Genomic DNA, 24,983 nt, shown 5'->3' on the forward strand with positions numbered 1-24,983 from the left:
CCTGAAAATTTCAATTGCTGCACTGCACAACATCACTTCCACCAGTGTGCGCAAAACTAACTTCCGCTCAGTGGCCCAGCGAGCCCCCTGGAAAAGAACTGCCAGGGTTGACAGCTCTGCATTGATCCACCACTGTGAACTGGAGTTGAGCCAAACAAGGGGTTGCCTAGCACAGGTGCCTCTGTAATGATGGGGTCATTTAGTCCTGTATTAAGGACCAACCCCATGGAATTTGTACAGGGATAGGTTGGCATGAATGGCATTAGACTCCCTGTTTATCACCCCATGTAAGAACTACAATTCAGGGCAATTACTAGCATTTTGCTATCCGCCTACATGGAAATTGCATGTGTGGTAAAATGTTTGTATTGCCCAGTGTGCCATTGCTCTTAGTGAGGAGATAGACTCCAGGAGAGCACAATAGACACAATGAATGAGAAACCACTTTCAATTGTATAGTTTGCTAAGGGGCCAATTTATTATGCTGTGTAAAAAACAGTGAGAAAAAATGGCATCATTTTCTAGGCATTTCTTCTTTCTCCAGAACTTACCTAAAATAACGGCTCCTGGTGAAATTCGCCATTTATTTTATGCAACTTTTTACACAATTTATTTTTACAAAGCATAATAAATAGGCCCCCAAATGTATCTTTCCGTAATTTTAATATGATCTGGTGACGCCTCCATAATTGACAGTGAAACGTTTAGAAAAGGGGGCAAAAGTTATAGAAAATAGTTTGGGGGTCGAAGTAATTGGAAGAGGTAAAAAGACGTCCGAGAAATTGTGTATTTACACTGCTGCTAGCCGGTCGGTAGGTAAATGCTGGATTTAATCCCACAAGTGGCCGCTAGAGGGAAGCACTCGAGCAGAGACTCCGCACGTATAACTAGCAGGGAGCGCTTACATCTGGGCAGCATTCAGCTAGATTTCACCGCCTCCGGGCCGCGTTCCGACCCACCTATGCCATGGTACGGCTTTGGCTACAGGGGGTTTGAGCAGCTGGGATTCGGGCAGAAGCTCAGTCTCGACCTCCCGGAACCAATTCAATTAGAAGAAGCAGCCGCTCCTACAGACACAGAAGTGACCAAAGCTGTGCCCGCATGGAGTTACTCTGCCTTCGTGACAGGTGAGTGCAGCAGAATCGCACAAAGGCTCACACTGTGGCCCTGGCCAATGCAGCGGCCTGTGTGTTGCGATATTTGTTTCTTCTATAACAGTCATTGCGCGCTCCCGTGCATTGTGCTCCTTTTAAAGAACCCCGTTTCCTTCCCGAGACTTCAGCTGGAGGCTAGAACTACATTATGGTCCAAAAATCCGCAAATAATGATGATGCGGAGACACTTTGTCCTCCCACAGGAGGCAGAGCTAAGCCCCGTTCAGTGTTAAGAGCAGAGCCGTGATAGGCGGAGCAAATAGTCGCTTGGTGGCAATTTGGATTCAACCAGACAAATCACGCTGCCCTAAACACGTATAGGTATAAGAGCGAACAGGCAATTGGTTGGAAGCAGATGGGTAGGCGGGGCTTTAGGTGCAGGCACATTTTCGCGATTTCACATACAGGCAGAACTGTATAAGGTGTTGCTGAGAGACTCAGGCACTAATCATTTTAGTCATATGTATATAATACTCTTATATGTTTGTATAATGTAGCAGCTGCTCTACTTTAGATTCCCGCTTACCCTTTGGAGTTTCCAAAGTAAGGGCCTTAACAGATTAAAGGGGACCTGTCACCCTAATAAATAACTCCAAATTATTTTCCATATTGTTAGTTGAGCAAAATAAACGTTACTTTCTCTAGATAATTAATATAAATCTTGTTTCCTTACTCAATCAAAGGAAGCAGGCTGGTGCCATTTTGTGGACACTGTTAATTAGGCAAGCTTTGTATCATGCCAAAATCTTGTGTATGTGCCAGTATGGGGGACCAGATGCCCATACCCATACACTGGCTACACAATTAGATGATGAGGAGGGAGGGGCAAAGTGAGATGTGCAGTGACATCTAGGTAGTGCAGAATGGAAAGTTATTGTCTGCCCCGCCTCTATGCCTAAAGCATTTTTAATTGCCTTTATAATGGGTTTGGATGTGTTAATATAAAAATAAATTTGTGTTTCATGTTTAATTTGAAATTAAACTTTTATTATTCAGCTTTCTATGTCTGGGTGACATAGAAAGTCCACTTTAAGTGGGGTCAACAACCTACTTGTATTGTATGAACCCAGGCAAGCACATACACACGCCATGCGGATAGGGCCCTGGCTGGAATAGAACCTGCAGACTCCAGCCCTAAAACAACAGTGATAACCATTGCACAAACATGGGGTAGTGATTGTTGATTCGTTCAGGGGAGCTTTGTAAATGTAGTTTAGTTATTTATTTTATTAACCTTGAACAAATAAGTGATGGTGCCAAAATAACTATACATTTTCTTGATGTTTACATGTTAAAGCCAAATGTATAATGATGGGAAAATAACCTTATCTGGAAATTCCCCTGCCCCAGCATTCTGGATCATAGTGCTTATGTCTGTACAGTTAACCCTTCCCCTTTCTGCTGAAAGTTACCTTGGTGTTATTGTGTGTTTCTTCTCATCAGAGGATGGATCCCTGCTTCTCTCTGGCTCCATCGGTGCATCCCCCCACAAATATCTCAGCTTTAAGGGGTTGGATTGTGTTGATGTCCTACCTACAGAGAAGTACCTTCTGGTGCAACTGAAAGAGCGCCTGCAGTGCTGGGATACTCAGGCATTCATTGCTGAGGGACCACATGCAGAACCCATGTGGAAAATGGATCTTCCTTCTGCACACAACTCATGTAATTCTTTTCTTTTGGATCCCTATACAAAGAGGCTTTATGTAATTTGTATTCTGCACGTAGTAGCATCATTGTGAGATGCTTGTTTCCTCAAACTAATCATCTTTTTGCTAACATGAGGCCACACGGGTGTATTATCAGCAAGCTGAAAAACAATTGCAGAGAATTTGCCCCGCTACTGTAAATTCAGCCTACCTTGTGCCTGCACCCGAATGAATGGAATACGCTTGGGTGCAGGCACATGTAGCCGAAATCCGCATAAAAACGCTAGACTTTGCATTCCCTCATGTTTCTTATGCGTATTTCGGCTACATGTGCCTGCACCCGAGCGTATTCCATTCATTCGGGTGCAGGCACAGGTAGGAGCGTATGGTGCTATTTTCGGTAAGTGTTTTTCAGCTTGCCGAAAATATACGCCATACGCATGGTGTGGCATTAGCCTAAGGTTTTCTTACTATTCACATGCAATTACAATTTTGCACACTTGCTCATGGTTAATGAGGATGAATGATTTTTGTGCAGGTGACCTACATCTTTAATTCACTTCAATTCTGTATTTATTTCTACACATAAATGGGGTCTCCCCTATAGCTGGCCTGTCATGGGACATTGTCTTTACATGATATTATAAAGCACTTTTGGTAGTTATATGTAGATAAGGCTTTTGGTTTACAAATCTAAAGGGAATATTTTAGCAGAAGCAAGCAATATGGAAGCTCCCTATAAGACAAGGTGGTATCATTCCTCTATACATCCACATATAGTTGAAATAGCTATCCAGGCCCAGACTGGCAATCTGTGGGTTCTGGCAAATGCCAGAGGGGCTGCTGTAAGATGCCATATACAGTCACTATTTATTGGGCCTGTATGTGACCTATTATAAATCCTAGTCTAGACTTGTAGTGATCTACTTGCAGAATGGTGACATTTATATAATGCTTTTTACATACACATATATGTAGCCTTCTAAAGTAATGTTACATGCTGAATTTCACAACAGGGACTATTAAAAGGACATGTCAACTCCAAAAATAATTTTTTGCCTAATAAAAGAAAAGTTAATTCTAAGCAACTTTGCAATATACATTCATTACTTATTTGTAATGTTTTTTTTAGTTATTTGTATACAGGTATATAATTGCTATTAAAAGCAGTGTCTGCCTGTCCTTTCTATTCTCTGCCCTGGTGGCTCTGGGGTTTGAAACAATGTAACACAAGGCGGCAGACTGACAGACCTGACTTGTGGGAATAGCCTGGCACTTGCAACATTGTTTAAAAAGTAACAACCAGGAGTTCAGCAAATGCTGCTTTCTATAGCAATTACATTTACAAATGACCTTTAAAGCACTGATAATTACTGATTTTTACTGATTAGCACTGATTTTAATAAATTGATATTGGAAAGTTGCTTAGAATTATGTTTTCTTTTAGGTAAAAAAATATTTTTGGGGTTATGTCCTTTAAGCATAGCAAGGTCTAGCTACTGCATTTTATTTGTAATGTTTCTGTGCTTCAATATTATGTTTTTTTGTTTTTTTTTAGTATTCCCCTTGGTAACCAATGGCTATATAGTCCCTAAACCTCCTTTCTTCAGGGAACTTCCCAGTAAAATCCATGCACGCAAGCTGGCTCTAGGGAACGAGCATGCCGTACTGCTAACGTCAGAGCTGACTGTGCTCACCTGGGGAGCTGGAAGGTATACAGTCCAGAGAAAAATGCAAACACTCACACACACTATGCAGATCTAAAGTAATTTTCTTTTTTGTTTTCATTGAGGCATGGCCAGCTTGGGCATGGAGATCTGGAGGATGTGGAAGAGCCTCAGATTGTAGATGCTCTGCATGGGGTGCCAATGAGTGAAGTTGCTGCAGGAGGCTGGCATTCTGCTGGCATCAGTGGTAAGATACTGTATTATTCCTCATTATACTGGGATTGACAGTGCTTAATATCAACTGAACTGATCACTATTTTCAATATGGACCTATCAAATGCACAAAGCATACATTTTTTTCCATTCTTTAGAAAGTGGGGACATTTACACGTGGGGATGGAATGAATCTGGCCAGCTTGGACTTCCCTGCAAAACTCAGCAATGTAGGTAATCAGACATCTTAGAATACAGCAATATAGATATTAACATGGCATGGTAATACTTATTTTAATACTATTTTAATAGGTTCAGTAAGCACCAAACAGTCACACAAAGAAGATGAAATGGGGAACACTGGTGAGTTCATTACAATTCAGGCCTTCCCTGCCTTGATAGATCTACCTCAGGAATCAGAAGCATCCAAGATTAGCTGTGGATCAAGACACACAGCAGCTGTATCCCGTGAGTATGCTGAAGAGAAAATCGGCCTAGATGGAATAGCAGCATTGCCACCTCAGAACAAACATCTACTCAACTACATCATAATCATTTGTTGTTGAGGAAGACTTTCCCTTGAAAAAAAAATGCTTACCATGGTTAAATCCATGCTTTTTCTATTTACCATCACCTAGAATGTAATCTTAGACGTAGTATACTAGTATGTAAAGTTAATCATTATATTTTGCCATTGGCCACATCTTGCCTATAAACTCACAGGCACAGCATTTATGCATCTGTGCACACGGGGTGAATTTCAATGTGAGAACATGTAAAGCTTGACATACATAGGCAGTTTTAAGTTGGTGATTTGCCTCTTCAGATAAAATTGTCGGTTTATCCATCAGTGTCTGGGCCTTTCTAACAGATAAATGGTTGAAAATTGGACAGTTTTGAAAATCTTGTATTGATGCAGTCCTCTCTTGATGAGTCAGTATAGGCCTCAAGTTTGGCAAGTCACCAAACGAGCAGACTCATTATACTGGGGTTGTGCCCAACAAGTAGATCTTTATGTGTATGGCCAGCATTTTTTCTTATATAAGGTAAGATATTGTTTGCCCTCACTTACCCCCGTCATTTTCATTACAGGATCTGGAGAGCTGTATTCATGGGGTTGGGGTAAGTAAGCAATATAATGAGTGCTGATTGCCGGTAAGAGACTAGAATGGAAATTAGGTAGATTGGAATGAACCATTAATGTTTCCCCCTTGTTAATGTTTTTTTTCTCCTTAGGTAAATATGGACAACTTGGACATGGGGATACAGATAGCCTGGATCAGCCAAAACTAGTGAATTATTTTTCTGTAAAGCACCTTTGTGTTAATGATGTGATTTGTAGAAACTGGAGCACATATGTATTCTGCCTGGAAAGCTTAGAGGAAAAAAAAAAAAAAGGAATCTTTAGTTAGGCCTTGATTTAAACACATTGCCTTTGTTGAATCTGTTCACATGTATACAACAAGACAACAAGACTGTCATTCATTCATGGGAGGGGTTGTTTTGGTATGTGGTCAGTATCCTTGGTTGGGGGGGCGGGGGTTGGTTGTAGGGATGGGGCATGAAACCTGCCACTTTGAGATGGGGGTGTGTAACATTAAGTGAATAAAAATGTCAACCAATTTAAGAACGACTTTACTTGGCTGTATACTAGTACATGTGATTACATTGATACTGAGGGTGAAGGCTCTTAGACAAAGTAGAATATTTCACCAGTGCGATCGTAATTTTTAATTCAACAATCTAGAACTAATAATGTCCAGACTGAAATTGTCGGATTACAATTTGATAACAAATTGGATGATGTTCTGACTATTAATAATTGCCAGACAACAATCATATGAAAGTTATGTCCCAGAAATACATTGTAGGTCCCCCAAGGATATTGTCAGATAGGCAATACATGCACTGATATCATTATCCGGCTGAATTTTTTTAACCTGTTTTATGGACTACAGACATTGTCAGGATGATGATTCGGAGCCCACACATGTTTATACAATTTGTTTTTCTGGTTATGACTCTCCCAGTTTTCCCAAATGGAACAGTCAGAAGCCTGGAAAAGTTACCATAACTAAACACAGACTAATGTTTTAATTCTAGAGCAACAGCATGAAGGATATGAACAAAATAGACATTACAACACAGGCTTAACAGTGTTTAGATGTTTAATTTACTATACAGGAACTGTACAAAGGTCAAAGTGATGTTATCACAAAGTTCTTTTTTCAAATGAGGTCACTGGATAGAAACATAAGATTTTGGTAAATTACAGAACAAAACAATAAGAGGCACTGTAAAAATACTTTTCTTTCACTATCACTGATGGAAAATAAAGTCCTGGAAGTGAATGTATGAAACTAAAAGACATAGCCAAAGTCATACCATACGTAAATATTGTAAGTACTTTACTTCTGCATGGCCAGTCTGATATCTTACACTGCTTACAATGCTGCTGTATTGTGATGAAAACACTAAGCAATGGCCCATGGAGATTGCAGAGTTCCCATACCCTAATGGAACATAATGGAAATCATTTTAAGGGGACGTTTACTTCAGGAATGTTTTTCAAGACAAGTTGTCTTTTGTTTGTTATTGTGTTTTTTGTTATGTTTTGAACTTGAGCTTAGTATTAAGATAACACTACACACTGATCTAGCATACAGTTGGTGCAACTTTGCACCAGTGCAATAACCCAGAGTAAGCAAATTATTTGCTTATTCTCAAGCAAGGTTCTTTGCTATTGCAGTGTATTTATCATAGAAAGAAAAGGAACTTTCTAGAAAATACTTTTGAAAAAAAAGCATAGCAGTTAGGGATCAGAGCTATTTTGAATTCTGAAGCAGAACTGCCTTGCCAATCCTAATTACCTCTCCACTATTTTTGCTCCACATAACAGACTGGACATCCAGGGGTGTTAGTAGGAAACATAGAAACTTATCTCCTGATCTCCTGCTAAATCCACTAGCTGTCCATCTCAGGAACTTACATATGGTGAGCGTATGTAATTTCCTTCACAGCTATTTGCCTTACTCAGTGTTGTTGAGGAAGTTATCCACTGATTGCCACTGTAACTGGAGAATTTAGAGGTACATTTGCTTTTTTCCATTGTATAAATGTGCCTGTGTTCTAATTGCCTAGTGTATATTCTATAACCCCTTTCTTTTGACGTACCGAATATTTTTATAACTGCCAGAAATTCATATCTGTTCCTAAAAAGATTCTGACAGAACAAGCCAAGAATGTTAAGAATATCTAAATACAAGATTAAAATCAAATGGGAAGAGGGATTCATAAAAACAATATGGCCCAACCATTAGCCCTCTAACTGTAAATTACCACTCCTAGAATCCATTCCTTGTAGCTGAAAAACAGCTTGAGGTTTGCTAGTTTGATATCTTGCCTAAAATATAAACACTCCTTGTATTAACATTTTTTTCATGTATTCATTAATATTCCTCATTTCTGTTCAACTTTCTTATATCATCAAGTGCTTTTAAATAGGCCTTTGTCTAAAAATGATGGCAAGCAAAGAACAGGTATTTTACTTAACTGTTAAAAACATGTAAGCAATTTAAAATAATTTAAAGGATGGTTTAAATGAAAGTTTATATAACTGTACAGCTCTCCTAGTTGCCCAAACAGTCTCTGCCATTGAGTACTTGCTCATGTCTCAAGTGACAGCATTTCGGAATCAATGTATTATGTGCAGCACCAGTAATAGCTGGCAGTGCTCTGCTACTGCAGCCTATGGACTAAAGACACTGCATAAAACTGCAGTCTCGCAGCTATCAATATTATCCTGTAAATGCAAAAGCTTCTAAATACAACAGCTATCAAATATGGCAGGCCTGGAATATTTCAAGCAATATTTTCTATACTTCCAAAATGCCATTTTCACCAGTAACAGCAGGTTTCCTCCTGCAGGCATCTTCGGAAAGCCGAATCAATGCGAAGGCCATTCCACCAGCACTCCTGTTGTAGGTGGAAAGGCATTTGAGTGGTTAGTCGCCTACGGTAGCATCTATGACTGGCGACTAACATGCTTTGTGAGACATTGGCCTTAAATTAGGAGCAACAACCTTTATATGTGCATACAATATAGTATTCGTGGTACATAAATGGAAGAGAACTTATCTAGGCCTCCATTAACAAAGAGCACTGCAAAAGTGTGTTGTATTGAGCACACTGGCATTGTGCCTTATATGTAGTGTTAAGCTAGGCTTCTGCATAGTCCTACTTGTTTCTACAGCACTATATACAGAGGAAATAAACACAACACCATCAGGCACCTCATTTGAAAAGAAAAAAACTTTGTGAAACAGCCGTAGTGACACTGAAGAAGGTGCAAAGGTGTTCATGATTATCTCCAAACTAAAAACCGTATATATATATACACAAATAAAACATTAGATACAAAACCTGTGAGAACTGTACCCAAAAATACATATAAAGGAATTATAAAGCTTCTATTATACAGTTCAGCTTAAATCTCAAAAGAAACATGTACGCTACCAAGTGGAAAAGCCAACATTTTCAGGATTTACCGATTTGAGTGTTTAATTTATATATTTATATATAGCTAAGAGATGAAATTAGAGTGCAAAATTTGCATAGTTGCTCGCTTTATATTTAGAGGACAGAATGTGGCTTTGGTGCAGGTTTACCCTCATAAAGATGGTAGGAGGGAAAAAGTCACCCTTCATTTAACCGAACAGCCAATATAAGCACTGCCAGGAAAGCCAGAGGTACAGACATACTGGTGCCACGCCCGCTCACACTCTGCTGGTTTCTCCAATGGGCATTATCTGCTACGATGGCGGATGCGTAATAGTCGAGTTCAGAACATTGGTGTTGATGTTAGATCTTGTAGCTTTTGAAAGTTCTCGCTGCAAAAGACAAATATACATTATTTCACCTGGCAAATAAAGGAAGGTACAAATGTGATTAAATAAAATGACCTCATAGCAAGCTACAGCCCAATCAGTATGGCTAAAATGCCAAGAATTGTGCAAATGGAAAACAATTCCGATGGTCTTTACCAATTTGAGGGGTGGAAGCCCTTATTGCATTGGTTTCATCCTAGCTCTCAGGGTTATTCCGGAAGAATCTTTGGTTATAGAAACACACTTTTTATAAAATGATGTTAAAGGAACATATCCATAAGTATTACAACATCTCAATAATTGAGAATTTCCATGAGGAATTTTCCAAACTACACCTAATATTATATACATATAATTTTTTGTCTAGCAAAAAATGAGATCATTTTATTTATGTTATATGTGATAAAACAGCAGTTATTGAAGAAAACATGCACAAAAGAAAATGAGACCAGCCTAGAGCTGGCAGTATTCTAGGAAAATTATTCACATAATGTACCTTTTCTTAGACAAATGTTTTTGTTCTCTGAACTATGTGCTCTATGTTCTGTGTGAGAATTGTTATTTTGTTGAGAGTAGCACATTTTAGTTACAGAAACAAAGAGCTGCCCCACTGATGATTTGCTCTGAGTTGCAAAAGAAGTAGAATGAAAGACAGAAGAAAATAGCAGGATGTTAATATATAAAAATGTAGATTCAATGATGCACAGAAAGAAATTAAAGGTAAAGGGCATCTGCAGGACACCCATGGGTTCTTTATCAAAAACAGCATGAAAGATCCCTCTTGACTTAGCAATTAAATCCACTAAGGGAGGTGTGGGAAATATTTTGGGAACCCACCGTCAATAAGAATTTTCTTTGTCCAATAATGTAGGGAAGGGATTGTAAATGTTTTAGAGGCCACGGACAGCACAGCTTTTTAGTCTCTAGCTAAGAAAATATGCTCCTTTACACATTATTTGCATAAGATTATGTCAGTTTAACTGCAGATAATTCATCAATTCCCAGACCATCACATACTAAACCCAAATTCTGAATGCCCAGTGCCTATTATTTTATCTTGAGCTTGAATGGTATGTAATGTTTAGTAATACAGAGTAGTGCTGATAAAAGTAGTATGATCTAAAACTGCATGTCAAAGAGTTTGAGTATATTTTTAATGTGGCTAATTCTTCCACTAGAGGAGTGGAAAAATCCTTTCAGCCAAGGTCCTACACTACATAAAGAACTCTAACGTAAAATTGTTACATGTATTAACACTTTTTTTAAAATAAAATGAAAGAAGTTATGCTGTGTAAACACACAAGGGTATGATGTTATTCCATAAGAAAGAACTACAAAATTACCCACTTGCTACTTTGTTTGTTTTGTGTGTGCCTTTTCTTACTCCTCTGCAGAGAGGTATATATGAGGGTAGAGTATATGAGAGGGAGTACTAGATATACACCTCTTCTGTCGCCTACCCTTAGTCCAGGCCCTTGTTCCCCCACCACCACCCACTTGTAATTTCCATGAACCGGGGTTGTCTATGGCACCCTGCCACCTTTGGCACGGCACTGCCCCTTTGTTCTACTCGGTTACACGGTTACAGAGCCAGTATGGGTGGCTGCTGGATCTTTTACCTGCAACCACCAATGTGGCTGGGGATGGGGGGGGGTTAATAAAACAGGGGCAGGATTTAATGGCTTAGCAATTATTGGTTAATTAGCATTAAACTAGGCTACCTATCATTAATACAAAGCAACATGTGAAGCAAAGTGAAAAGCAAACATATAATGAGCATCACAGCAAATAATCAGTAAAGAAAGTATGGAGTAAAAATGCAACACAGTCAGGATGAAAACTTTCTTAGTTTGTCTCCGCTATGTCCATCAGTAGGCAAACTAAAGCAGACAGCATACAGAACGTTCCATTAAATGGGAAGTTCACCTTTAAAATGATAAGTAAGCCCTTTATCATAAAGGCCCCTATAAACAGCCCCCAGAAAACATACCTTACATGAAACAGAGCAGGGAGAAAGGTATGTTATTCTGGGGCTGTATAGTTATTCTAGAGACTGGAAATAAAAGGTTTACTTTAGAATGATGTAAAAGGTTGATATTCCGAGAATTTCCAATTGGTCTTTATTTTTTGCGGTTATTGAATAATGTAGCTTTTGTTTAGAAGCTCTCCAGTTTGATTTTTCATCAGCTATCTGGTTGCTGGGGTCCAGCTTAGCATAGCAACCACTTACCTACTTAGCATATGATTAAGTGTAATAGTAGAACAGTTGAACTGAATGCCAGATTTGGATGAATCCAAGCCGTTTTTAGCCAAAAGCAAGTGCTTTGAGTGACACTTGGTCATGCGAAAAGGGAAACCGCAATGTGGTTGTGCATGTGGTTCTTTTTAACACCTTACATTTTACTCATTTTATCAATGCATTTTTAACTTTTATTTTAAGTTGAACTATATAAAAAAAAATTTAAGTGTTTTTTCCTGGTTTACACCCTGTGAAGGAAGTACTGTATTTTCAGACCTATACAGTCATACATTCATATTATCTTCACCTCCTCTCTTTTCTTTCATAGACGATAATAAACCATTTTATAGAATAGTGATTTCAACAAAATGGCCCTCATTCCCCACCCACACAATAAACCCTCACCAAACAAGAAATGGTGTCCCTCTCGAGAGACAATTTATGGAGGCTGATCTCCAGGCAATACTACTATATCAGATGTCCCATAAATTAATGACGACTCCTTTTCCTTCAAGGATTGCCTAGAAACTAGAAAAGCAGGGCTGCATAATTAATTGTCATACATGCTCCTTGAAGATAATGCATAGAATAAATCTGGGTCGCAGACACTTGATTATAGACAACTTTCTCTATCTAACATTCTCCATATAACTATTATTAAGACAATAGTTGTGTGACTCGGGTACATAGGACAGAATTCCTAGAAAAAAAAATATAGTCATAGGCCCATCTTCACCTTGGGACATATTTAGGAATAATAATGCAGTACCAAAGGAATAACATTGTGCCTGCTGAAACCAAACAAACTTCTCTATTTTATTTTACTTGCTTTGTCTGGTTAATGTCTGTACTTTTGTTTGTTAGTAGCCTCGGTCAATACTATGTCTATGCTTCATTTGCGTCTTTTTATATTTGAATCATTATGGTAATAACGCGGGGGGGGGGGGGAGGCCAATTCCATAATTGGTCACTATTAAGATTTTACAAGAGGAAACAATACTTTGTAGCTAAAATTATTAAATATTAAATGCATTCATAAATAGAATTGCTACTGAATTATGTGGAAGGACACATTTATCCTAAATACTAGTTACTATTTATCTTAATAGAATTCAAAAAAACATAAAAAACATACAACACTTCTCCCATGATCTTGCTGATGGAATTTCTACTTGTAAGCAAAGCCGAAGTGAATCAATTGTTTTAAGGGCATAATGTGACTGTAGTGTATTGTGGTGTGCATATACTCAACATTTGTGACTCATGCAGTCAAAGGACCATCAAAATTCTATTTACTTGCAGAGGCTATTTAAAACCTAGGGATTCGTGCCTACTTGGAAAGTGCCAATTTCAGCCCAGTTCAGATACAACACTGAGGTCATATACCTCACCCCCTTGTGGCACTTGCTATACAATGCAATAACAGCCTTTATATGGAACTGGTGGCCAGCCTGTCAATGAGACAATCACTGCTTAGGCACAGTTAAATTGCAAGTTGAGTTTGTAATATTTTTACAAAGCCTTGGGGGTATGAGCCAGATCTCAACTGCATTGCTCAACTAGCTGGAGGAGAAGAATAAATGAGGAAAATATTCACATATGGCTTTGAACATCACCGCATTTCTACATTTAGAGGTACAAGGATGCACTTTCAAAACAAAAGCTTCTCCCCATGCCTTAAGGGAAGTATGAGACGTACAGGTGTCAATAGGCATGCTGGGTAGTGATGAGCGAATCTGTCTTGTTTCACAAAACAGCAAAAATATACTAAATGCATTGAAGTCAATAGGCGTTTCTTGCAGTGAGGTTTTCCACACTGCACAACTTTTTTTTGGTGATTGGGTTTTTTTTTGCGGTGAAACTTGGTGAAACATTTCGCTCTTCACTAATGCTAAGGCAAACAAGCTTGGTTCAATGTTACTGGGTTAAAAAGGGATAGAAAAACATAGTCCCCAAGAGGCATGCAGCAGTTACTCCTAATTTACCAATACAGACCTCTGCTATGCAGATGTGTAGTCAGAATGTGTAGAATCCCTCTATAAACACAGAAGATCTATGAATTAAATATGTATACTACTAAAGACAATCTTTTCTGATATTCTAATGGTTATTACATAGTAGGGTATAATTTTTAGACAAAGTCAATATGCCCTAGCAGCATGCCACTGCCTTACACGTCATTGTAGCCGCTAGCAAATATCTTTTCATCCTGACTGTGTGCTTCTCCATGATAACTGAATTATTATTTGTTCTTAGAAAAGGTAAATTACCGCAAACTCAGAATAGGTGCTTGCAACAGAGTTAACGCTGATGTTACGTTGAGCAGGAATTGTGAGGTAGCACCCACCGCTCATGGCGGTTCCATTCAACTGGGACATATTCTCTTTGTTCTTCTCTAGCCGCTTTGGCTGTGGGGTTTTGAACACTCTGGTTGGAGTTCGTGATGGTAATCCGGGCTGATTAGAGAAAGAAAAAAAAAAAAATATTGAACAAACTATATGCTGATCAGTATTCCACCTAGTCAACAACATATCTAGTGATTGATTGTCTGAAAATGATAAAATAATTATCCAGTATAAGGAACTATGGAGGCCTTGGGCAGATTTGCATCCATTTATGACCCCTGAATCTCCAGTTGGACATCCTTATTTCCAGCTTTGGATATGGGTATACAGAAAGCTTAGCACTTTTTACCCATAACATGCAACGCTCCTAAAATCGAATACAACATGCATACATTAAAGGGGGAAAAAAAAAACAAAACAGACATTCTATCTGCATTTGAGCCAAATGAACATCTACAAATGTTTGTGCACTTACATTGTGCAGTAAACAGAACTCAAATCAGATGTAAATAAAATTGCTTGGGAGAAATAAAAATTTACAAAAGCACAGTCTAGTGAATTAACTAACCTTGCCACCACACACGGGTGGACGAGATACAGGAGAGTGGCACATCGTCCCACTGAATGCAGAGCGCAGAGTGCTGTTGGAGGAACTGGAGATGGAGGTGCCATTAAGCTGCCGGGAAAAGCAGGTAATGTTAATATTTATTAGTTAATGCCAGGGTATGCACATGCACTTCAGTGGCTTTCAAGCAAGATACAAAGTAGTACTTTAAAACATTAACAATGCTTAGTTAATATCATTCATGCACAGAGATAAAGGTAGGGAAAACAAAAAATATCAGTAAAACAAATATTTTGCTTGTCTAGCATGCAAGCCAAACCAACTAGCAATTGGAAATACTATCAACAATTTCCAGTCATGCTTATCTATGGATAGAGTTTTTTCACTGTCATGTATGCAGTGTATTCGTTGTAATGAATATGTTGCCTGCTGAGTAACCCCAGCTCCAAGCCATGCAAGGAGTAAAATACCTTTTTATTTAAAATACTGAAAAGAAAGTTATGATATTTCCCTTGTTTTAGTAAATTTCTTACTCAGGCTTAAATGGTGTTAATCACTTCAACGGTTATAAAAAATGCTGCTATGTTGACTTCTAAGACCATATTCTGATTATTATTTGTATCTAAAGTAAGACAGCATAGTATTACAGAAAAAAGACAATGTTTTAGAGTTTACGTGATAAAGAGATGTTTAGCCTTTTTAGTACAAAGATTAAACTGCATTTCCTAAAAATATAACTAAGTAGGGATGCACTGAATTCAGTTTTAGATCACATTCTAACAATTTATAAAATTTGAATTCTATCAAAACCTTGGTTTTATTTGAACCCAATCCAAATTCTAAAATTTCACATTTGTTCCCACAGATTTGGTTCGCAATTAGGTCAAATCCAAAAAATATAGATTTTTGCACAATTGTTATGAGCCTTGCAGGGCAGAAGTATGCCAGAGAAACTGCTCAAAATACAAATGCGTTATGAACAGTGGTCATGTGTTATTCAAAGCTTTCATCAGGTCTACAGGAAGAACTCCCCTTATAAAAAGTGCTGTTGCTGCTAGAAAATATTTCATTTTCAGACAGATGTAATCTATAAATGTACATAAATAATTTCACTTGTGTTATTGGCACTTTAATGATCAGATGAGCATGAAAAAATGTACATTTATGACCTATGGTCTGGATTGTGTGATCTGAGTAAAGATACAACATTTTCGTAAAACTTGGCTCCTCAAATAAAATTTAAATAGCGAACTGCTTTGTTCCATATCATGCAACCTTTTAATTTTCATTTCGTTTCTTACATCTCACTGCAGACAGTATGCAAATCATTTAAGAACATTAAAAAAAAAACAAAAAAACAAAACCAAATACATACCTTTCTACATTTACTACTAGGTGTACTGGGTCCAGGCACTCGCCTCTTATTAGGGGTTTTTGGTGCACTGCCATAATACATTTCCTCCTCAAGCTGCCGATTCTTCTTCATTAGCTATAATAACAGGAATGTATAAAAATTCTAAATAACACATATGCTAAGGGAAGACAAATACCAAAGTAACAGTGGTAAATGAATCCCTCCAATATGTTTGGGATGGATACATAGTATGATGTCAATCACACATTCAGCCTTAACTTTTAGCTTATGGACATAAAGTCTATGGGGCAGATTTACTAATCCACGAACGGTCCGAAGGCGTCCAAATACGTTTTTTTCGCAATGATCAGTATTTTCTGCGATTTTTTTCGTCGCCGTCGCAACTTTTTCATATGTCCCGCAATTTGTTCATCGCCGTTGCGACTTTTTCATATATTTTCCGCAACTTTTTAGTCGCGAAAAAATCGGATTGGTTTTTCCGTTTACTATCGCTCAATATGAAAAAATTGCGGCAGCGGCGACGAAAATGTTTGTTTCCAATACGATTTTTTCCCTTTCGGGATTCGGATTCGTGGATTAGTAAATCTGCCCCTATGTGTATGATAGCTTCACAATTTTAGAAAGGGCACAGGACAACACTGTGGTTCTGCCAGACTGAGCACAGAAGTGTTAGACTGCCCTAATATAATATTGGGTGGTTTAACAGCACAGAGCCTAAGATGTTTCAGCCCAGCTTACATGGTATCAGTGGCTTGGCTTGTTGCATAGAACTGGCCTCAGAGACAAAACTCTGCAGCTCCACAGTGAAATGTATTTCGTAGGGCTGCCTTTTAATCCTACCCGTTCTTGTTTCTCCCTCTCTTTATCCTGATGAAAAGTCTCCCATTGTTCTGCAACATAGTCCATAAATTTTTTCTCATTTACAAAGAATTCCTGTCCCTGTTCTTGCTCCCATGCAATAATACTCGTTTTCAGCTCTTCTTCCAACTACAAAACAGGCAAGACATTAGAAACATTAGAAATGTTTATGAAAGTACTTAACAAGGAGAAGATAATATCACTAGAGGTTTAGTGTATGCGCCTGGCAAACAGCATACCTTTGGAAGCATCTTCTGCAGTTTTGCCCTTTGCTTTTCTTCTTTCAGCAGATTGCCCCCTCGATTTGTGAACCTATTAGGGTCTGTAGCTTTTTTCTGTTGGGGGGAATGAAGCGGAATAATTTATATAATTGTGATAGGAGAAAATAGGACATTCGCATATCATATGAGTGAACTTTTACTCATGTACAGACTCTGAAGTATGCACATTTGTACAAGCCCACTCCTTGTATGGCCACCTTTAGTCTGTGACATAAGATGATGCTACAGGGCTGATTAAAAATATCTGGATTCTAACTGTACTGATGCAAGATTTCTACCCTTCTTCTTTGTTAAACTTTGGTTCTCCTTTAAGAGTTACTGACCCTCTGGGCCTTCACAAAGAGCTGTTGATCTTAAGCCTATATAGCTTAGAAAGCACTTCAATTAATATAGACCAGCTGAATAAGTTTACCCCAATTAATAATTTGGGGATCCCCTTTAATACACAGCCAGATGGCAAGCTCACCTATATCTAATCACAAATCTTTAAAACCATTAATTTAAAATAATCTATTATAACACTAAAAAAACAATTTGGGTGGGAAAACTAAATATTCTTAGGGAAAAACCCTAACCCAAACTTAGATTTAAAAGGGAGGAAACCAGTAAAATGCACTGTTGAGGTAACGTGAAAAGAAAGTATCAGGCACCATACAAATCCATTAATCTAATGTCTATAAACACACTGCTTTGTAGCTAGCCTACACAATCTCCACCCTCATTGTCAGAGCAGGCAGCAAATTAGTCAAATACAAAGCATTATAGAACACCACATTAAAGGGCATTGCCATATTTCACAGCTTTTTGGAAAATAGAACATCTGTAACAATTATGTTAGACTTACATCGAATTCCAAGAAAAGACGCCAGTTCTCTTCCCATTTTTGCACACCATCAAACATTTCTTTGTGAGACTCGTAATATTGTTTAATGCGAGATATTTCAGCATCATGAATACACAGCAGATCTTCATTGTAATCCTCTGATAGTTAAGAATGATGTCAAGTTAGTGGAGAATTGCACAAAACCCATCATGTTTTGATGTTTCCAGGTCTTTAAATATAAGAACTGAAGTGTAACATTACTACTTACCACTACTAAATGGTACAAAAGCTTGTCTTTGGGCAGCACTATAGAAGCATTTGTCCCAGTAAGATGATATTTCCAGCCTAATTGCTTCAACAATACGTTTAATATTCTGCAGCTTCAATTCCTGAAGTCGATCAAATTCCTCTTGCAACTGAAAAAGTAGGCTGCATTTAGAACACAGACTGGGCAATATATTTCAGATTATAAAATACTTCAGCTGATATGAAAAGACTATAGGGCAGATTTATCATTTTTTTAAAAAAACATTAATTTGGAATTAAAATGATAGGTAGAAATTGATTTTATCGCATTTGAGTTTCTTACATTTTTATGAAATTGTGCTTTTGAAATTAAGTTTTATAATAAATAAAAGTGTAAAATGCATTTCATGCACCAGAAATTGCCAATATATGGTTTAACAAAATTCCCTTACTGCTTTAATAGTCTTTCCTTTTGATCCAGTCATATACTCTGCAAAAGCATCTCGTTCTTCTTCAGATATCTGAAGCCTTTCCCAAAGCTCGGTAATTTTAGACCTTAGTTCTTCACACAATACTTGATTCTTCATTTTCTGTTCTTCCAACTACAATTGCAGATTAGAGATCATGTTTAAAAGCAAATTGTATAATGGTTAAATACAGCCACAACAAAACAAAACAAAATAAAAAAAACAAAAAACTGGTGGCAGCTCAACCTGAATAAGAAGTTCTTGCAATGCTGTAAGATTTTCTTTAGAGAGGCAGAAAGCTTCTTCATCCTCACAAACTACATCACGTTCAAAGCTTGTGTCAGGAAGACGATCCAGTTCCTCCATGCAAAGAATAATCTGCTTCTTTGTACTTTTAAATTCTGCTTCCCGGTGTTCCTACAAAGCCATAAGAGCTGTCTTTATCAGGTTGAAAAAAAAGTGGTAGCTGCCCTTCGTGCCACACATAGCAGGATACATAGACCAGCAGTTGTAGGTTGGAATAAAGTGGGGGAAAGCAAGTATAGTAGATAAAGTGACAGTAACATCTTATATCTGGGGTACTGAACATGCAGCCCTTCACTTGTTTTGTTGTTGAAGTAAGACTAATGGCTTTCAGGGGGGTGCTGAGAATTTCAGAAACATATAGAGAGCAACTAGACATATTAACTAGACAGTTTAACTTTACATAATTAGTGGAGGCTCCCTCTTTTAAAAAAAAAAAAAAAAAAAACTGACCTGAAAATCATTACATAACAAGAACATCCTAAATACTTTAACATGGACATCTTAACACCATTTGACATTCAGTTTCAGGCACAGTATTGAAATAATAAATATACCTTTTCTGCGGAAAGCCCAGCCAAATGCCTTCTAAATTGATCCAGTTCCTGGAGACTTGGAACACATGCACCATCAATGTGGTATGGAGATGTACACAGAATATCACACAAATCTTGATCGCGCTCCTTTAATAATTTCAATTCATGCATTCTTTCTTTTTTCTGTTTAAGCATAACTTCTACTCTTGTTCTTAAGTCCTTTTCCAGCTGAAGAATAGTGGACTCTTCCTCCTCCTGTTAAAAACAAACAAGGAGGAAATGATCATCATGTACAAAATAATATCTTGACAATGGGCATAAGGCAATTTCACTATACGCTTTGAAATTTTCTTTTATGTTAATGCATTCAGGTTTTGGAATACTCTACCGAGAGTTCTAATAATGAGGGTTCCAAAATGGGATGAAAGTCTTTTAGCAACTAAGGGCATGTATAGATAGGTCCAATTACCATAGTAGTGTCAGGAAGGTGTTACTTTTTATTTTAGTTGACAGCTGGTCCAACAACAAGAAGAATCAGAGAAAACCCTATTAAAAGACAGACATCTGCAGATTTATTGCTTATATATATTTGCCAATCATTTGTAGGATATGAAATAGCTTACTTCAAATGGTGGAAGTTGAAGCTCCATGCATAGTGTATTAAGTTCTTTTCGACAGACATCAATACTCTTTAGGAGACGCTGTTTTAAATTCTCCTCTTCCTCAATCATCCTTGTTAGGAGAAGCTATAAAAGTTAATATAGACAAATGTAATAAATATAAACACATTTCCATACCATAATACCAAAATGAAGCTTTAATGAAAGAATGGAACAGCTACTAAGGCAGCCCCTAATTATGGCTAAGTGTGTGGCACTTGGGACACTGCCTGGAAGTCTACCAAGTAGAACCTAGATCAAATTTAGATCCAAAGACTAGCTTATGTAATTTAACAGTCAATTTATAGGAGAACACCACCCTCCCTGGCTAGAAAAGGCCCCTTAACTGACCTTCCTCGACCCCCATCACCTCTCCCTTATTGCATATGCGAGGCTGGCCAGTTAAGGGGGCTTTTATAGTCGGTGGGGGTGTAGTTCTACTTTAAGTTTGAATGACATTCAGAAAGCTTTTGGATACAGTTTAGTCATAATATACATTGTGTCTTACACGGTGTAAGCAGTGAATTGATGATATAACCATAGAAAATCAACAAGAAGTAGATGAACACTTTTCAGTTTGCGGTTTGTGCATTATTTAGGCTTACATTCACATGTCTCTTAACTGCATCGGTCCTTTGCAGTCGCTGATCTTCTGGTATGCCTATTTCTTCCCAGATATCGCGAAGACGGGCCAATGCTGAATTTAAACATGCTACTGATTCAGCAGCTATTGCCTCACTGAAAGACAAAGGAAAACATTGCTGGAGTTTGCTTTCAAATAGAGTTAGATTGTTTCCAAAGACACCTGTTCAGTAACGAAACAAACTGTTACCATAATGATGTGATTCAATTCAATCTGATTTTTATTTGATTTTATTTCCTTAAGCATAACAGACAAGTTGCATATTTAGGTATAGAAACCATTATCTGAAAACCTGTAATTCAGAAAGCTCTGAAATACAAAAAGCCATCTCCCATAGAGTCCATTTTAAGCAAAATTATTTTTTCTTTTCTTAAAAGGGGAACTCCAGCTTTGGAACCAAAATTTGCTAAAGAGCCCCACACAACACAAAAACCCCTAATATACCTATCACTGTAACCTGTTCTTTTAAAAAGTATAAACACCATTTTATATGTGGAGATCCAGCTGCAAAACAGTTCTTTTTCTGCATCATTTGAAATCATGAGGGACTAAAACACTGATGTTACAAATTGTAACAATCTCTCCACAACTTTCAGGCAGCATGCAGAAACTAAATAACCCACACTGTCAGCCAGATTAGCAGGAGAACAGGGGGCCAGGCTTACATAACAGTTTCAAATCATATTATTACATTAAAAATCATGAAAAGGCTGCATGTGTTTTAATTAATGTAAAATGCAAAGATAATTTAAATTATGTGTACTTTTCAAAAAGCTTATGTTGTGCTTGGGGGAACTTCTCCTTTAAATGATAAAATTAATAAAATAGTCCCTCATAAAAGATGGTAACCAGGTTAAAGAAATCTATATGGGCGACAACATAATCCTGCTTGATTACAGAGAAAAAGTGAATCAAAAACAAAAAACTGTTTAAATAAGATTTTATATAAAAACAACATTCCTGGGCTTTGGAGCTTTTAGGATAACAGGTTTCTGCACATTAAATCCCATATCTGTATTCATTAAAACAAATTCTAATCCACAAAATGAAGGAATCAAATTGGAATGCAACGGTTACATTAAGAAGCACAAGTTGTCAACCACACCCTGAAATGATGATGATCTCATACTACATAAGCACAACATTCAACTAAAGGTAGCATATAGCATTTACTGGTCAAAACTAATCAGTTGCTATGGGTTACTAGCCCTACATGTTACATGTTTAGAATGTTCCAGATGTACTCTCTTCATGGCTACTTGTCAGTAACTTCAGGGAGCAAGCAGACTCTATTGTGCACATACAATCAGATTCATTGTTCAACATAACACCAAGCCACAAATGGTAAGAACTAAAAGGCTTGTCATGTGTCGCTTTAAATCCACTGAAGGTAGTCAATGTAATACTAGTCTTTCAACCTAAAGAGTGACAAAAACTTTACATTTTTGTTGTCATGAACAAATTTTAATTTGGAAATAAAGGAAAAATTGCTCTCATGAGCTAATTTAGTTTATGGAGTGTCTTTTAAGGCACATTTGTAAAGTACACGACTGGACACACAAGTGCAGCTGCCATATAGGATATCATTTTATATTACAGACATGGAATTTATATAATTACAAATAGAATTATCATGTTGTGAAACTGATTAGAAAAAATGGTCAACACCATTAGAATTACAACAAGAGTGTGCATGGGTAGTATTACCAGTTGTGGAGCAAAGTGAAACTGAAGTAATGATAAAGGGCATAACCGTTTGGAGGAAAAAAAAGCATTACTCCAGTTTTGTAGATGTGGCATTTTGTATCCACTGGCATTACTGCTGTGCATAAATGTTATCAGTTTGGAGTACCCTTTATGAATCGCACAAACTGAACAATATAAGACAATCTGAAGTTGCTGCAAGATTGTTGGCATTATTAACATTGTTGGCATGATTAAAATAATTTAGTTACTTTAACCTTATATACATTCCTCCAATATACAATTATAAATGTCCAATGCAGATTCTGACTAGTAAAACAATGCAGAAGAAGCCAGCTGACTAACAGACTACAAGCAAACAAAGCATTGTGGGAATTGTAGCCTTGACTGACAGATTTACATATACAAATAACTAATATACACAGGCACTAGAAAGTTGCTAAGAATGAGATTTTCTTTCATTGTGCAAAGTATTTTAGGCTAACAGCCACCTTACAGGAAAACTTAGCAAACAAAATGTAGTTAGTTACTGCACTGATTTACATATACAATAACTATGTAGAGTTATTGGAATCCCACCAGATACACAGTGTTAGTCAATACAAGGTTTATGGGGAAAACCTCAATTCCAGTCGTTTTGTGGTACACAGGTGCATTTTAGGCACAATAGCCGTTCCTTGCATCACTCTTGTCCCTCCTACATTCCCTGTGCCACACCTGAAAATCCATTCCTTGGGTAAAAATCTGCGCTCACCATGTGATCTGGGCTAAATGTGCTGTTTATACTTTGCTTCAGTCCAGATTGTATCTCAGTGTATCATACCCAAATCATTTCCTATTAAGCCAGTAAGAATCCAGTTAATAGCATGCATAGCCTTGGATCTATTTGTGTTGCATGAAACCCCATTATGCAGCTGATGTCTGAATCAAAATCTAATGTATTTTTTCCAGAATGAATGGATTTGAATTGTTTGGGCAGACTTACCCTTTAAAAGAGCCTGCCTCAGTGATCATACTGAAACTGTGGGTATCAACGAAACATCATTAGCAACTCCAAAGCCACTGGATGCCTGATTCCTAATTAGCACATAGTACCGAGTAGCACCGAGTACACAAACACATCAGATGAAACAGAATCCTCTCTGCTGACAGGACTGAGCAGTAATGGGAGCTGTGGCACTGGGCCAGCACTAACATCCTGCCATGGAATCACTGACTTCAGACCCTATGGATCTGGCTGGGCTGCAGCGCTGGGCACTTACCCTGGTGGCAAAGGGCCAGTGAGACTACTTACAAGGGCAGACGATGTTACGCATTGTTGTTAGTTCACTGATATGGAACCGCATGTTGCCTACAACTCCCAGCATGCTTTATCAGCACGGCTATAAGTTGTATATACCTGTCACATTCCTGAGATAGTTACCCACTAACAGCAGCAGGTGCGGCACGATTTCCCGGCATGCACCTCAGCCAGGAGATCCGCTCACACACAATTCGCGCACAACTTGCTGCACTGAATAAATCTCATTTTATACTGCGATTTAGTAGCCAGTGTGTGCGAGCAGCGCAATACCTGCAGACTAAGCCATCACACGTCATTGTAATATCTAAATAAAAGTAACTATACAAGGTAAGTTCACAGCGCAGATTCTTCAACAGCCTTGCCAGACGGCTAGTGCCGCCCTAAGAGCCAGTACTCGGGATCTGCACGCACCTATTCCTTCTAAGAAAATCTAATAAGAGAAATATCAGGTTTCTGTAATTCCGCAGCCAGCGCCTCACCTTTTTCTCATGGCAGATCCCTCTTCCCTGCCAGCTCTGCTCCGCAACTTCTGTCCCTTTAGCTTGTCAGTCCCTCTCTCTATCAGCTCCGCGACCGTTTTCTTACCACAGAGAAAAATTCGTTTTCAAACTTGCCACAAGCCTACAAAAGCTTCTCTCTGATTGGATCTCCGCCATGACGTCAGAAGTCACACGGCAATGGTTGGTCGACATCGCTTTACTGCCACGCCTCGAAACAAAATAATGAAGTGCGCATGCGTATTGAGGCACTTGTGGTAGGGATAATCCAGCCCTTGTGTGTGGGAGAGGGGTAAGGGGAGTCATGAGAAGGCTGTGGGCTGTAAGCGCTCGCTAGCTACCAAGTAAGCAATGACTGTTCGACCCATGTAACGTGGTAGAAGGGTTATAACTTGCTACGGTATAAAGCAATTATGGGCAGTGTTGGTGACATTTAAAGCTGAAAAATCGTGTTTGCGAATTCTGCTACGGAGCGATCAGGTTTTGCTTGGCTCGCTGGGCTGTGGTGTTGAGGAGGAGGAGGTGGGTACCGGTGTATATGGCTCGGCATGCCAGCTCTAGTCTAACTAGTAA

General features: G+C 38.2%; 2 protein-coding genes across 8 annotated transcripts; one reads left to right on the forward strand and one right to left on the reverse strand.

Annotated features, from left to right (window-relative positions):
- The first annotated feature begins 630 nt into the window (after positions 1-630).
- Positions 631-6,307, forward strand: rccd1 (RCC1 domain containing 1). Of its 3 annotated transcripts, none has more exons than XM_031897601.1 (8): positions 631-1,127; positions 2,598-2,816; positions 4,359-4,512; positions 4,593-4,714; positions 4,839-4,910; positions 4,993-5,043; positions 5,773-5,802; positions 5,917-6,139. In XM_031897601.1, exons 1-8 carry the CDS (start codon positions 821-823, stop codon positions 6,090-6,092), a joined length of 1,131 nt encoding a protein of 376 aa, XP_031753461.1. In that variant the 5' UTR covers positions 631-820; the 3' UTR covers positions 6,093-6,139.
- Positions 6,308-6,745: 438 nt separating this feature from the next.
- On the reverse strand, positions 6,746-24,460 carry prc1 (protein regulator of cytokinesis 1). 5 transcript variants are annotated; one of them, XM_031897703.1, is made up of 15 exons: positions 24,034-24,086; positions 20,869-21,001; positions 20,228-20,350; positions 19,626-19,859; positions 19,012-19,182; positions 18,751-18,900; positions 18,321-18,468; positions 18,074-18,210; positions 17,188-17,283; positions 16,931-17,077; positions 16,091-16,204; positions 14,719-14,826; positions 14,076-14,261; positions 13,801-13,841; positions 9,482-9,569 (listed from the first exon to the last, which is right to left on the reverse strand). In XM_031897703.1, the coding sequence occupies exons 1-14, from the start codon at positions 24,069-24,071 to the stop codon at positions 13,806-13,808; spliced, it is 1,821 nt and encodes a 606-aa protein (XP_031753563.1). In that variant the 5' UTR covers positions 24,072-24,086; the 3' UTR covers positions 9,482-9,569; positions 13,801-13,805.
- Positions 24,461-24,983: the final 523 nt, after the last annotated feature.

This window comes from Xenopus tropicalis, chromosome 3, assembly GCF_000004195.4.
Source record: "Xenopus tropicalis strain Nigerian chromosome 3, UCB_Xtro_10.0, whole genome shotgun sequence".
Lineage (NCBI taxonomy): Eukaryota > Metazoa > Chordata > Amphibia > Anura > Pipidae > Xenopus > Xenopus tropicalis.

Bases quoted from the DNA above. Each gene is read 5' to 3' on its own strand.
- rccd1 (XM_012958528.3), top strand. From the start codon at position 821: ATGCTGGATTTAATCCCACAAGTGGCCGCTAGAGGGAAGCACTCGAGC. The intron at 1,128-2,597 runs GTGAGTGCAGCA...TCTTCTCATCAG, and splicing joins TTACTCTGCCTTCGTGACAG to AGGATGGATCCCTGCTTCTC. The intron at 4,911-4,992 runs GTAGGTAATCAG...CTATTTTAATAG, and splicing joins TCCCTGCAAAACTCAGCAAT to GTTCAGTAAGCACCAAACAG.
- prc1 (XM_031897702.1), bottom strand. From the start codon at position 24,071: ATGCCGGGAAATCGTGCCGCACCTGCTGCTGTTAGTGG. The intron at 19,183-19,625 runs GTATATTTATTA...ATGGCTTTGTAG, and splicing joins CTGGGCTTTCCGCAGAAAAG to GAACACCGGGAAGCAGAATT. The intron at 14,827-16,090 runs GTATGTATTTGG...TTTTCCCGGCAG, and splicing joins CTAGTAGTAAATGTAGAAAG to CTTAATGGCACCTCCATCTC.